The sequence below is a fragment of the Rattus norvegicus genome, chromosome 2 (assembly GCF_036323735.1).
Source record: "Rattus norvegicus strain BN/NHsdMcwi chromosome 2, GRCr8, whole genome shotgun sequence".
Lineage (NCBI taxonomy): Eukaryota > Metazoa > Chordata > Mammalia > Rodentia > Muridae > Rattus > Rattus norvegicus.
This window is the reverse complement of record NC_086020.1, coordinates 177,427,914-177,443,073: the sequence shown is the minus strand read 5'-3', so window position 1 is coordinate 177,443,073 and position 15,160 is coordinate 177,427,914. Positions and strand designations below refer to the sequence as shown.

At 44.8% G+C, this 15,160-nt stretch overlaps 1 protein-coding gene across 7 annotated transcripts in view; it reads right to left on the bottom strand.

Moving 5' to 3' along the window:
- The window catches only part of Adar (adenosine deaminase, RNA-specific), a 39,894-nt gene extending 32,896 nt beyond the window's left edge, over positions 1-6,998 (bottom strand). For 2 of the 7 annotated variants that reach the window (XM_006232775.5, XM_039103210.2), the window contains exons 1-2: positions 6,930-6,968; positions 3,520-3,723 (exon numbers count right to left, since the gene is read on the bottom strand). In XM_006232775.5, the coding sequence (XP_006232837.1) occupies positions 3,520-3,571 (52 nt within the window). In that variant the 5' untranslated portion in view covers positions 3,572-3,723; positions 6,930-6,968. Of the gene's footprint in view, positions 1-3,519; positions 3,724-6,871 lie in introns of all 7 variants that reach the window. The other 5 variants (XM_006232774.5, XM_063282623.1, XM_063282621.1 and 2 more) reach the window with 5 other exon arrangements.
- Positions 6,999-15,160: the final 8,162 nt, after the last annotated feature.

The following is a 15,160-nucleotide window of genomic DNA, read 5'->3' as shown; positions in this document are numbered from 1 at the left end:
TTGTTTTTTTAAAAAGCTCATCAAATTTTTTTTAAAACCTGAAATAAACACAAAACTTGTTTTTTAAAATTATATAAAAACTAAAAATAGAATGAAGGGGGAGAGGGGACATATTTAAGCTTATAGACAAAAAGAAAAGAAAAAGAAAGAAAGAAAGAAAGAAAGAAAGAAGAAGAAGAAGAAGAAGAAGAAGAAGAAGAAGAAGAAGAAGAAGAAGAAGAAGAAGAAGAAGAAGAAGCAGCAGCAGCAGCAGCAGCAGCACCCAATAGGATAAATCTGTCTTTGAGAAGAATGAGAAGTGTTTAATCTCTGGTGCTGGGATGGAAGTTATGCTGTACACACACTAGGCAATCATCTGCTGAGCTACACCCCAACCCCAAATAGAGTTTGTATGGTTAACACCAAAGCCCAAACCACATAGTCGATACTGTGGAACAAAGTTCACAGCAGATCAGCTTTTTTTTTTTTAATAACAAATATACTCATACTTTTATAGCAATGGTTCTCAACCTTCCTAAGGCAACCCCCCAACTATAAAATCATTTTCATTGCTACTTCATAACTGTAATTTTGCTACTGTTGTGAATCATAATGTAAATATTTTTGGAAACAGAGGTTTGTCAAAGGGGTCGCGACCCATAGGTTGAGAACCACTGCTGTAGACCACCTGTGCAATTTATTTTTTAAACAAACTTAAACATAACAAATAGCAAATACTTATTAAGAATTTTGAATATAAAAAGATAGCTGATTGGATATGGGAAAAACCTCACTTAATCATAATGAAATATAAATTAAAACCAGATATTTTCTTTTTTTTTTTTTTTTGATTCTTTTTTTTTCGGAGCTGGGGACCGAACCCAGGGCCTTGCACTTCCTAGGTAAGCGCTCTACCACTGAGCTAAATCCCCAGCCCCAAAACCAGATATATATATATTTTTTTTTGTTCTTTTTTTTTTTTTTTTTTTCCCCCGGAGCTAGGGACCGAACCCAGGGCCTTGTGCTTCCTAGGTAAGCGCTCTTGACTTGAGCTAAATCCCCAGCCCCAAAACCAGATATTTTAAAAACTGATCTTAAGTTTTCCCATTTTTAGTGTAAACATTTGCTTCCGCGGGGCAGGGAGAACCCTGTTGAAGGCAGTAGGAGTGGGTATGAGCTGAGCATTCCGAGCGTCTGAGCAAATGCTCAGCCAGAAGCCTTTAAGCTCTGACACGGTCCACAGGCAGAAGTTCTAAGCCATGAAACTGCTTCACACGAAGCCAGGAGAACTGTTGAACGACGCTGGCGCTGCGTGTATAAGGCACGTATGAAAAGAAAAAGGATATGTGCTGTTTACTCTCTGGCCCATTTTCTAAAGCATCTCATTATACATTTGCAAATATCCCCTAAATCTACCCCCACCCTAAACCCGAGCACTTCTGATCCCAGGAATCCTGTGTAAGGGCCACTTCCTCCTCACTCCCCTATTAAGAAGCACATTAGGACTTCAGCAGAGGACTGTGGCTGAGGGGCTGGAGTTTAGACACCTGGCAGCAGTGCATGGTTAAATGGTCATCTTCTTTCCTTGTGCATGAGAAGCACCCCACCTTCTCTTTCTTTTCAAGTGTTGAGAATGAGTCTAAGGCCTCCTACGTGCTAAGCCAGTGTCTGTACTACAGAGCTATATCCCTAAGCCCACCTCACCCGGCTCCTCCCTTTTCTTTGATTTAAAGATTAGAGTCTTGCTAGAAGTAGAAAGTCAAGACACTTTCAAGTTCATAACATTGACCCCCAAAGCCCAGTCTAAGAATTTGATGCAGTTTGAGAATAAGTTGGTGTTATTTAATTTTTTTTTCTTTAATTCAAGGGCTATAACAGTGCCTGGCACATTGTAGGTACTAGAGGAAGTATTTAAAATTAATATCCCAAGCGGGGAAGGGGACCTCATGGTAGAAACAAAACCGTAACACACCGTATCGAAGTACGGCAAGGAGTCAGTGAGGTAATGCAACCTGTGGTCACAGTAACTTGAGCTGAGGCAGGAGTGTTACTTAAGTTCAAGGCCAGCCTGGGCAACATGGCAAGACAGACTCTTTCTCACATCAGTATGTTCTGAAAGGCTATCTCCCAGGGAAGCATTCCAGCTGGCTTCTCCATGGGCCTGATGCCCACAGGACAAACCCACACATGAGCAGGGGTCTGCCTTCCTGAGATGTCCACTGGGAATGGAGTTTCAGACCTTTACAGTAAGATGATCTGTCTAACACACTGGCACCTCATTAACAAGGCAGCATTCTCTTCATAAACCTTCACTGGGTACAGGCAGAGGCCAACTCCTACCCTAGTCCCAGAGAAAACAAGCAGCTCCTTCCCCCTGCTCTCACCAACAAGACCAGTGAAGACAAGCAAAGACGCAATGCAAGGTGGTCTTCAGTCTGCAGGGCAGACAGTGCTAAGACTGGAGAGACGTAAGGACAAGCCCCTTCTTCCAGTGCTCTGTCCACACAGACGGTGCAGTAGGCACACAGCTCCCAAGCAGAAGCAACCATGGGGCACGGTGGTGCACATGCAATCTCAGCACTCGGGAGACTAAGACAAGAGGATCTTATAAACACCAGGCCAGCTGGGTCTCCATTGAATTCCAGGTTAGTCTGTGCTACATTTTAAGGCCCTGCTGCAAAAAAACAAGAACAAGCTGTGTGATGGTGGTGCACACCTTTGGTCCCAGCACTTGGGAGGCAGAGGCAGGCAAATCTCTGAGTTTGAAGCTAGTCTGGTCTACAGAGTAAGTTCTAGAACAGCCTGAGGTATGCAGAGAAACCCTGTCTCAGAAAACAAACAAACAAACAAACAAACAAACAAAACAAAGCCAGAAAGATAGCCTGCTAGGTTCAAGCTTCACTTCTGCTGTGATAAAATACCTTGACATAAGCTACACAAGGGCGGCTCACTATAGCTTACTATAGCTTTATTCTGGAGCACGGACCATCATCCTGGGAAAGGCAAAGGCAGGAATGTCAACCAGCAAGTCACCTTACATGCAAGTCAGAGTCAGCAAGTCACCTTACATCCATAGTCAGAGGGATGAACGCATGCACTCACCTGCTTGTCTCCAGCCAAACTTCTCCACTCTTACTAGAAGCCCTGCCTCAGGAATGGCGCTGCCCACAGCAGGCTGGGTCTTCCTATGTGAACAGGCTTAAGACAGCCCCTCTCCGAGGCATCCACAGGCAAACCCAATGTAGACAGCACCTCACTGAGACTCTCTTCCCAGTTGATTCTAGGTTGAGTTGACAATTAAAGCTAACCATCACAGGGAAGAGGTGTCTGATCCACCGAAGGACACCTTCTCAGAACAGGCAGAGGGACAGCCAGGAAGGCCAAGCCAAGAGCAAGTGTGAACTCAAGGACTGGGTGAGAAGCAGCTGACAGTTGCTACCACTGAAAACCATTGTATGGTGAGCAAACAAAACCAGACAGATTCCTTCTGGGTCAAAGGCTCTCGTAGAAGGTCCTTAAAAGTGCAAGAGGAGAACACACCTGTAAACAAGTGGAGCCCACGGCAGTCACCTGCTGCTTCTGCTTCCTCCATGGTTATAGAGAATCAGTGTGCACTGCCATCCCAGGAGACAGCCTGTCCAGCCCCAGAGCTCCTCTCCTTCTGTCCACAGTGAGTGATCTGCCATGCTAGAAAGCAGCTAGCCACAAAGCCATGACTTAGGGCAGTCAGTAGTCTCAGCTTTTCTAGTGTATAGGAAAACAAAAAGAAACAATAAACTAAAAAAGTGCAGAGAAAGACAGGGTCCAGAGGGTCCAGATGACATCATTTCAGCCCCAGGAGTTAGCCATGCCTGAAGCTCACCTTTGGACTCCAAATGAAGCAATCAAGGAGGGAAATCTTTTACTTAAGGAGCTTACATAGGGTTCCTGAAATCTGTGGCTACAGTAATATGTTATCTTTCAGGGAGAGAACTTCACTTTCTATGCAAGGAAGGGTACAGACAGCAAGGGAGGACAGATGTCAGAGGTCTCTCCCAGCATCTGATAAAGCAAGTGAAAAAAGCAGATTTCAGGCATTTGGAAAAGCATGGAAAGATCATTTGAGCTCCTTGGGTTCAGGAACAAAGGAATGTGTGCTTAAACCACAGTCTAAAATGGATAAGTTATATAAGCCCAATAGTCTACTCCATAGAACTATAGATTAAAGACAGGAACGGCACACAATAGCTGCTTTAAAACATAAAGAAAGCTGGGCTTTGTAGCATAGACCTGTGATCCCAACTACTCAGGAGGGATAAGGCAAGAAGATTGTGAGTTCAAGGCCAGCAGCAGCAAATTACAGACCCTTTCTCAGAAGAAAAAGAGGCAAGGGATATGGGTCAGTGATGAAGTGAGTACCTAGCATGTGTGAGGGTACAAGCTCAATGGTTAGGGTTAGGGTTAGGGTTAGGGTTAGGGTTAGGGTTAGGGTTAGGGTTAGGGTTAGGGTTAGGGTCAATCCCTAGTACCAAAAAAAAAAAAAAAAAAATCAATATAAAGCACCAAGAACAATTCAAAGCTAGTTCCACAGCTGAGCATCTGTCTTAGCTAGGGTCACTACTTCTGTGATGAAGCACTATGACCAAAAGCCTGGGGAAGGAAGGGTTGACTTTGCTTACATTTCCACATCACAGTTCATCATTGAACTCAGGGACAGGAACTCAGGCAGGAACCTGGAGGCAGGAGCTGATGCAGAGGCCATGGAGGAGTGCTGTTTACTGGCTTGCCTCTTGTGACTTGCTCAGTCCTCCTTCTTATTGAACCCAGGACCACCTACCCAAGGGTAAAATCACCCACAATGGGCTGGGCCCCCCCCATCAATCACTGATTAAGAAAATGCCCCACGGGCTTGCCTACAAATGATTTTATGGAGACATTTCTCAACTGAGGCTCCTTCCTCTTGGATGACTCTAGCTTGTGCAAACCTGACATAGCATCAATCACAGATCGTTCCTAAACACTTACATTTTAGAAAAACTTAGCATTTCAAACTTCTTACCCTGGATGCCAAACAGTTGTCTGGTGCTTTCGAGAAAACTGGGCAAAAGCTTTCAAGCAGCTGAGCCCAGTAAGGCCAAACTTACCAGATGTCACAGCAAAGCGAGCTGCTGTAGCTCAAGAGATCCCTGCAAAAGCCCCAAAGGCCCATCCTGCTGTTTGCACACTTCAAAACTCTAATCAGTTTGTCACAGACAATAATGCCAACCTTGGACTAAAAGGGAGCTTCAAGTCTGTGCATCAGTAAGATGCTGTGTGTGAAGTATAAAAATAGCAGCTGAAAGGGAAGCATTGGTCTCCTGCCGGTGAGAGTAACAGGGTTTTCTCTTCTTTCTACAGGCAATCATCAAACACCTACTGTCTGTTCCAGTACGATCAAGCCCAAGCCCAAGCCCAGGAACCTTCCTCTCCACCCCGAACAAAAAAAAATCTAAGTCTTGGCTCACACCTGAACAATACTGGGTTAAGATGTAAAAGAAGAGACGACAAATCATTTCAATAATTAGATGCTATTCTCACAGGAAATGATGCCCCATCCCCACTGCCAATGCCTTCACGTTGCCAGGATACTAGTCATTGAGAAAGGTTAAGACCCAAACCACATACACAGCCTGATGGTTTGGCTTCAAGCTCTAGCTCTGCGACAGTATTAGGACCCTGGCCAAGACTTACCTTGTGCCATCTGTAAAATGGGTTCAACACTAGGTTGTTGGTGGGGTTAAATAAATTAGTGTATGTGAAATCTGACACAGTATCAGGAGCAAATGTTCCAAAAGGAGAAGGTATAATTAGTATAATAGACTGAAGCCTTAATCTCGTTTCAGCTCCAGAATTTTATGCAGGCTACAGCAGGGAAACAGTGGCAGGATAGCAGATACCCAAAATAGCACAAATATCTCCCGCCTCTGAAGCCACACCACTGAAGGGAAGCAACAGCAGCAGCAATACAAATGCCTGTGCCAGCCCCTAATCATAGCCAGCCACTTTAAATTCTTACAGCGGGTCAAGGGAGGTATAATTATCTTCATTTTGTAGATAAGCGCAGAAAGAAGACCGGAGAGCAATGTCACACTGCCGAGAACCAGTGGACCTGATTCTACCGTTTATGACCGCCTCAGTGTCCTTCTCTGCCTCCCATACAGCAAGCATTCAATTGTAAATAACATGGATGTTTTTCAGGATCTTTAGATAGGAACAAGACCTCTTTCCTAGAGAAATAGTTGGCATCGTCCTTCAGCTGCCCACAATTTGACGTTTCTGCATTCTCTGTCCCTAATGACCTGCTCCAGCAACCTGTCCTCCCTCTCCTGCAGTCAGTGTCGGAGGCCTCAGTGTGCCAGTGTGCAGGGGTCCTGCAGCCGCTTAGACACAGCCCCCTCGGCTGACTGCCCTCGGCTGATTGCACGCTTGCCCTCTCCCCCTACGCATTCAAAAGCTCACCTCCGAGTTTCACCGACGCGGAACGCCTTACCCTCGGGCAGGGCCCAAGAACTGAGCCATACAGACTAAGGAAAGGCAGGTGACGCAACAAGGCCTCCTGCCTCAGGGCCAGCCTGAGGCTGAGCGCCGTGCCCGCGACCCCGCGTGGGAACCCACGGCGGGCACCTCCGTGGCCCCGTGCCAGCTACTCCAGGGTGCTGGGTTGGCTCCCGGAGCCAGGCTCCGGGGCCGCGCATCTGCGGGGAAGGGCACTCTCGGCGGGAGGGCCGCGGGTACCCAGTGGCTCCCGCCCGAGCGCCCAAGCATCCGCGCAGCCCCGCTGCACCCGCCGCCTCCACCACTGCTCCCCGCGTCTCCTTTTCCAGCGCTGCAGGCTGCGGAGGCGGCGGCCCGTGTTGGAAGAGGGGCCTCTTACCCGCGCGCGACTCCTCGGACGCTACCCACTCGTGAGCCCAAGGCTGAGCAGGACTCACCCGGTTGGTCCCAACGCGTAGTCCTCCACCTTCAGTCAGGAATCAATGGTTAGGGCGCAGATTGGTGACATCACTGACGCGCCGGCGTGGGAGGGAAGCCCATGTGATGCATCCCTCTTTTGTTTGAGCCCTTGGAAAATGAGGGTTTGTGGCTCCTTCTCTCTCACTATTTTACCATCTGAGGAGGGCATTTTTGTGTGCATGGTGGGAACCAGGTACTTGGTGTCAGGATACTGCAGTTTTTCTCAGGGCCTTGATTCTACTCCCCAGTTCTCCATAATGTGGTTTGGTTGAAGACCCGAGAGAATATGTGTAGATACAATCTTCTTTTTTAAGTGGACCTGAAGGCCACAGAACTGGTTGTCAATGTTCTGTAGCCAGTAGACTCCTGAAGATCTGCTTTGATTAAATTGGTACAGGAAAAAGCAACAGAATGGAGTCTGGATTGATGGCTCAGGGGCTAAGAGCAATGGCTGTTCTTCCAGGAGTCTCATTGTTGATTCTCAGCACCTTCAAGGTCTGCTCAAAACCATTTGTAATGCTGGTTCCAGAGAATCCTATGTGCCCTCTTCTGGTCCCCACTGGCATTGCACACATGTGATCTGAAAGCATACTTATCAAATAAACCAACACATCTAACAGCTTGACACCCACCAGAAGAACTAAAATATTTCCAGTGAGCTGTTCATCACTTTGTAAATGGTCCCAATCCAATACTGTTTTCTTCACCTTAGTAGTAACTCCCATCATGAATTTGCATTTACACAGCTACTACATTGCTTTCATTTCTCTTTGCATGTTATTAGTAAGCAACACATTTTTATTAATTGTACGTATATTTCCTGGGACTTTTATTTTCAGAAACTTGTTAAGTTCATCTCTTATGATGCAACTTGAGTAAATTGCATATTGTACAATTTCACTGCTAGAGAATAACTCATTATGTATGTTAATTTATGCATCCCTTCTCTAACTATTTAAACATAATTTCACTCTTCTATTTCCAGGTGTGATTATAATTATTATCTAATGGTGCCACTGTATAAAATTTTCTTGGGTATTTTTATCTAGATGCAAGGCTGATGGGTCTTTGGTATGGTAATGGTCCATTTTGTAGCATAGCATTGTTTTTTTTAATGGAAAGTGTTTATATCATAATGTGTAGCAATTTTGTCCTCTTATAAAGACTCAGGGAGTAAACCCAGTGTGGTGAGGTGCATCTTTAAACTGGGCACTCAGAAGGCAGAGGCAGGAAGATCTCTGAGTTCAAGGCTATCTTGGTCTATAGAGTGAGTCCCAGGAAAGCCAGGGCTACACAAAGAAACCCTGTCTCAGAAAAAAAAAATGGGAAAAAAAGGACTCAGGTAAGGCTCAAGAAGCTCCTGAAACTTACAAGATTCATAAGGCCCTTCCTACAGTTACATAGGTAGTAAAAGATTGCTTAGGAAAAAGGAGAGACACAACTAGCTGCTCTGATTTGTTGCCTGTGCTGGATGAGCTTTTGAGTGACTTGTTACTCCTATAAGTAACCCCAGCAAAGTCACTGGTTTGTCAAGTTGGACTTTGGTAGAGTCATTACTTTAGCCTGCCACTTACCCCCTATCTGGAGTGAGTAGATTTTTGTTTAAGTCTCCATTAAAAACCATCACAGAACACATGCCAACTGCTGTTTGTGTCTTCTCTAATATCTCAGATCTTAACTTTTGTTAGTGAAATAGTAAGGTGGTGGAGAACATCTCCCATTTCCAACCAGGTTATTTTCACATCCTCCTCCAAAAATGCAGTGGACAGATAGGAGGTACTTTACTGTTGATTTGGGATCAACAACCTTAAGAGGAATAAAAGAGCTTTAACATTGCCACATGGACTTGACAAGTAAAATGAAAATGTTTAGCCTCTCAGACCAGTGGGGTTCTGGTAGAGAATCATTATAGCCCCAAGAAGGCTATCAGAGGGCTTTACGGTCCCAACCAAGAGCTGTGCCTTGTAGAACAAGTGTTCAGATCACCAATAGGAGAACTGGAACAGCAGGCACAGCTCCTGTCTCAAGCAGCAGTGGCAAACTCCCCCATTTGGAGCTGAAGTGCAGAGTGTTGCAGTCTGAGGCAGGAATGAATGAGGCTGGCTTAAGCAAGCACCCAGCTTGAAGTGGAAGGCCCAGGTGGCAGAAGCCGTCTGCACATGGAGTCTCTAGCAAGTCCCTCCCGGGAGTCTTTTAGTCTTCCTTCTCTGATACCCTGAAGTCTTTGCCCTCTGAAAAGAGCAAGAGTACCTGGGGCCAGCCTGCAGCCTGAGCCAGAAGCTGGACCCTGAACCCTCCCTTGCCTTCTTCCTTCAACAAGTCTGTGTCGGTTCTGGCTGTGCATGTAATTTATAAGGTGCCAACGGAGCCCTGATCAATTGAGTGTGGGTATGCAAATAAAGTAAAAAAAAGGGGGACCAACCAAGGAAGCACTGTCAACCATGGTGGAGAAGAATCACAAGCCTGCTGAGAGATGCCAAAAGTTAACAGGAATGTGGGCAGACCTCTACCTCTACAGCTGTGTGAAGACTCTTATAAGAAAGCGTTCCTTTTCCTGGTTGCTATGGTGACCGTGCAGGTTATCTATCACCCGCTTTTCTTTTGCATCCACTTCAACAGCTGCTGGCATTGCCGGCTGTCAGAAAATTTCATGATGGGGTTCAGGGAGAGCACCCATAGGTGTTGGTTGGAACCCCATCCTGACCTTACTGGTCTTCCCTTAACTATCTTTTCCACCTAGGGTAGGTCGCTGGCAATCTTCTTCTGTGAAGTGGATTCCAGGGCTGAGCAAGAAGATAGGATGAGATGGCTATAGCACAGAAAGCTTTATTTGGGCCAATTTTGCATGTAGAGGAGGCCCCTTCCTCCCAACATGAGATCCAGACAGAAGAGAACCATCTAAAAGTTAAGGAAATCAGAAAAACTTCCAGAAGAGAGAGACATTACCTTCATAGTATTCAGCAATCTATGGGTGAAGTGTTTTGGTTTTTTTGTTTTTGTTTTTGTTTTTTTGTTTGTTTTTTTTTGTTTTTTTTTTTGAGGCAGGTAAAAGATTAATTGGAAGAGTTATTAATGTTGTGGAGATCTGATGAGAGTTCGGGATCCCATGGCAGAGTTGGGGATTGCTTCCTGTAGGTCTCAAAGGAAGGCAGAAGTATGTTTTATAGTGTGAAGCTGTCTCTGATGCCTGGGCATCAGGAGGAAGGGAGGAACTTCCTGGGTAGTGTACCACCCTGAGGGTATAGGGTAGGGGCATATTTAGTTAAGACATACCCATTATACAGGTAGAATATATGTTTCCACTAGCTGCCCTCTGATGTCCTAGAAGTCTGAAAAAAAAAAGTTTTCTCCTGGAATCCAGACACCCGGAGGGTCAGATTATAGACTCAGATAGGCTCTCTGCAGGGTGTCTGTCTCTCCCTGGAGCAGCAGGGATCCTGGAGTCAGCCAGGAGGTTGGAGAGGGCTGCATATGAGCACAACTTGAGCAGCGTCTGGCCTGGGATTTAGCTTTTCTTTCCTTGAGTCCTGGTACTGGGGAGCAGGTTACAGGTTCTGAGAGACTCCAGCAGATAGCTTGACTTGCTGTGAAGCCTGACAGAGGGAGAGTGGGTGTGGCTCGATCAGTCAGTAGCCCAGAATCTAGTAGTGGAGAGTTAGTCAGCCAGGAATTGCACAGCTGCAGGACTTACGAGTTCTATAAGTAGCAGGCTTTGTGGAGAGTTCATAAGCTCCAGACAAACACGGCTAAGTGGCTAAAGATCTGCTTACTTGAGTAACATTTAAAACACTGGGGCTGGAGGTAGGGCTCCGTGTTGCAGAAGCAAGGAGCTCCCTTTAACCTAGGAACTCCCCATCTCCATCTGTAGCAAAACAAAACCCTTCTTGAATATGCAAACGTTTGGGCCTAGTGCCTCTAACAGACTTGTGAGTTGATCTCTTCTGGTCTACTGTGATGAGATAAGCAACTGAGGGGCCAATCCGCTAGTTCATGCTTGTTCCGGTTATACAGTGGCTGGCTAGTCTTTGTAGCTTTGTGTTTTGCCCATTGTTTTAGTGAGTTGTCAGTCAGTCTTCTTATGTAATGTGCACGTGTTCTTTGTTGATTTTATTGCAATTTTTTACTTCCATTTGTGTCTTTTCACTTTCTCCTTAAAAACTGGTATTCCTTTAATCTTTGGCCTTTTTTGAGGCTTCTTTTTGGGCTCATAGCTTATTTAAACAATATGCTCAGGAATAGGGGTGTCATTCAGTGCAACCCAGGTATACACAAGGCTTTGACTTCAGTTTCCAATACCACACATTAAAAAAAAAAAAGAAAGCAGATTTATTTTAACTGTGGAGATTTAAAATTAACCTTTCCTGTAATGTCTTGTTATCACAGAATACTTTTTATAATTACTTTTCATTTAAATGTGTTATTCGCTTGATAAAATTTCGTATATCCTCATGGGATGCAAAATTGTTATCTGTCCATTAGTGAAAATGTGGTGATTTTGATGTTCAAAATATCCTGTATCTTTAATGATTTATGCTTCGTCAATCAACAGTCACAGAGAAAGGCATGTGAAAAAAAAATCTGTCAAAATCATAGTAGATTTGTCAGCCTTAGATATGTGTTTGTTTATTTATTAGGGGCAGAATGTTATGTATCTCAGGCTGGCTTCCTGTAGCCAAGGATAACCTTGTACTTTGATCCTTCTGCCTCCACCTCCAGAGACTAGGAATACAGGCGTGTGGCAATAGGCCTGACTATGTCTGTAGTCTGAATATGGTTAGAACTGTGTTACTATTTTTAGAAAATTAAAAAATATTTTAAACATAGTTCTAGGGGTTGGACCTCAGGTCTTGTGCTTTCTTTCTTTCTTTTTAAATTTTCTTTTTCTTTATTTTATTTTTATTGGATATTTAATGTATTTATATTTTAAATGTTCTCCTCTTCCCCCCTCTCCCATATCACCTCCCCCTGCTTCTATGAGGATGCTCCCACACACACCCACCCACTTACACCTCAACACCCTGGCATTACCTTACACTGGGGAAATGAGCCTTCACAGGACCAAGGGCTTTACCTCCTATCAATGCTAGACAATGCCATCCTCTGCTACATATGCTGCTGGAGTCATGGGTCTCTCCATGTGTACTCATTGGTGGGTGAGACCCTGGGAACTCTGGGAGGAGGTTTCTGGTTGGTTGATATTGTTGTTCTTCTCATGGGGTTGCAAGCCCCTTCAGCTCCTTCAGTCTTTTCTCTAACACCTTCATTGGGTCCCCATGCTCAGTCTGATGGTTAGCTGCAAGCATCCTCATCTTTATCAGTAAGGTTCTGGCAGAGCCTCTGAGGAGACATCCATATCAGGCTTCTGTCAGCAAGTACTTCTTGGCATCAGCAATAGTGACTGGGTTTGGTGGCTGCATATGGGATAGATTCCCAGATGGAGCAGTCTCTGGATGACATTTGCTTCAGCCCCTGCTCCTGGTACTATTTGCTTGGAATTTTTTTTTCTAGCCTTTTACTCTTGGGTAGTGTCTGTCTTTGTCACTGAGGTGAGTTTCCTGTATGCAGCAAAATGCTGGGTCCTGTTTACGTATCCAGTCTGTTAGTCTATGTCTTTTTATTAGGGAATTGAGTTCATTGATGTTAAAAGATATTAAGGAATAGTGATTGTTGTTTCCTGTTATTTTTGTTGTTAGAGGTGGAGTTATGCTTGTGTGGCTATCTTCTTTTGGGTTTGTTGAAAGATTATTATCTTGCTTTTTCTAGAGTGTAATTTTCCTCCTTGTGTTGGAGTTTTCCATTTATTATCCTTTGTAGGGCTGGATTTGTGGAAAGATATTGTGTAAATTTGGTTTTGTTTGAAATATTTTGGTTTCTCTGTCTGTGGTAATTTAGAATTTTTCTGGGCTGGCATTTGTGTTCTCTTAGGGTCTGTATGACATCTGCCCAGGAACTTCTGGCTTTCATAGTCTCTGGTGAGAAGTCTGGTGTAATTCTGATAGGTCTGCCTTTATATGTTACTCGACCTTTTTCCCTTACTGTTTTTAATATTCTTTCTTTGTTTTGTGCATTTGGTGTTTTGACTATTATGTGACAGGAGGAATTTCTTTTCTGGTCCAATCTATTTGGAGTTCTGTAGGCTTTCTGTATGTTTATGGGCATCTTTTTCTTTAGGTTAGGGAAGTTTTCTTCTAATGATTTTGTTGAAGATATTTACTGGCCCTTTAAGTTGGGAGTCTTCAATCTCTTCTATACCTTTATCCTTAGATTTAGTCTTCTCACTGTGTCCTGGATTTCCTGGATGTTTTGGGCTAGGAGCTTTTTGCATTTTCTATGACTATTGTGTCAGTGTTTTCTATGGTATCTTCTGCCTGAGATTCTCTCTTCAATCTCTTGTATTCTGTTCGTGATTCTTGCTTCATCTATGACTTCTGACTTCTTTCCCAGGTTTTCTATTCCCAGGGTTGTCTCACATTGTGATTTCTTTATTGTTTCTATTTCCATTTTTAGATCCTGGATGGTTTTGTTCAATTCCATCACCTGTTTGGTTGTGTTTTCCTGTAACTCTTTAAGGGATTTTTGTGTTTCCTCTTTAAGGACTTCTACTTGTTTTGCTGTGTTGTCCTGAATTTCTTTAAGGGAGTTATTTATGTCCTTCTTAAAATCCTCTAGCATCATCATGAGATGTGATTTTTAAATCCGAATCTTGCTTTTCCAGTGTGTTGGGGTATCTAGTATTAGCTGTGGTGGGAGAACTGGACTCTGATGATGCCAAGTAGTCTCGGTTTCTGTTGCTTAGGTTCTTGCCTCTCACCATGTGGTTATCTCTGATGTTAGTGGGCCTTGCCCTCTCTGACTGGAGCTTGTCCCTCCTATGGACCTGTGAGCCTGTGATCTTAGGAGTGAGAGTGCTCCTGGGAGACCAGCTCTCTCCAGGCAGGTTTTGGATCTGGAGGGCTGTAGGACAGACAGCCTTAGCTTAGCTCTGGGCACAAATGGAGACTGGAAGGGTCCTGTCCCAGGCTGTCCCCTTGGCTCCCGAAGCTCCTGTGCTCCTTGAACAGTCAGTGGAGCAAAAGTGGGGTCCTACCTGTAGGCGTAGGTGTAGGATGATGTCATCATGCAGGTGAAGGCAGGTACAAGATAGAATGAGGCCTGTCATTGGACGAGAAGGCAGGATGGGCAGGAGAAAAGTTTTAGAGGAAGGAGGAGACTGGAACATGAGACAAGAGAAGCAGCAGGGAGAACATGGAGGCAGATGTTAAGATTCCTCTCTGCACATTTACAGGTTGTTATGAATATTCTTTTTTTTTTTTTCGGAGCTGGGGACTGAACCCAGGGCCTTGCACTTGCTAGGCAAGCGCTCTACCACTGAGCTAAATCCCCAACCTGTTATGAATATTCTTAAGGTATGGATATGTACCGGACTTTGTATGTCTAGGTGGGCAATTATATCTTATCAATTGGATCAGAGGTTATTGTTTTGTGTGTTCTTTCTTGTGTTGATTTAATTGAATTAAGAGAATTTGTGGTGGTGGAGACACTAGGCCGCCACGGAATTGAGATGTGTGTGTTTGACATGGTGGCAACCTGCCTTGGGAACTAGATGGGTAGAGAGATTGTTGCCAGGCTCAGAGAGAAGGCATCATCAGTGTGTTATGGGAGGGAGCAAAGCGGGTAAGAGGCTTTGCTGACTGAGATGAAGATATCTACCAGATATCTTGGGGCACTAGGGTGCCTGACTTAGTGGGGGTTAAAAGACAGCATTTTTTATAATTTTACAGCAACACTTAGGAGTGAGAGCGCTCCTGGGTGACTAGCTCTCTGTGGGCAGGTTTTGGGTCTGGAGGGCTGTGGCATAGGGCACAGATGGAGACTGAAAGGGTCCTGTCCCAGGCTGCTCCTCAGTTCCTGTGCCCTGTACACTCTGACGAGTCTCTCTTAGGACAGTCAGTGGAGAGAAAGTGGGGTCCCACCTGTGGACTTAGGAGGGAGAGCACTCCTGGTGACCAGCTCTCTGTGGGCAAGTTTTGGGTGAGGAGGGCTGTGGGACAGCCTTAGCTCTGGGAGCAGATGGAGACTGGAAAGCAAATTTTATTTTTCAAGACAGGCTTTTTCTGTGTAGCCCTGGCTGTCCTGGAACTCAATCTCAGATGAGACAGAACTGGGAGAGATTCACCTGCCTCTGCTCCCTAGTGCCTGATCAAAGACA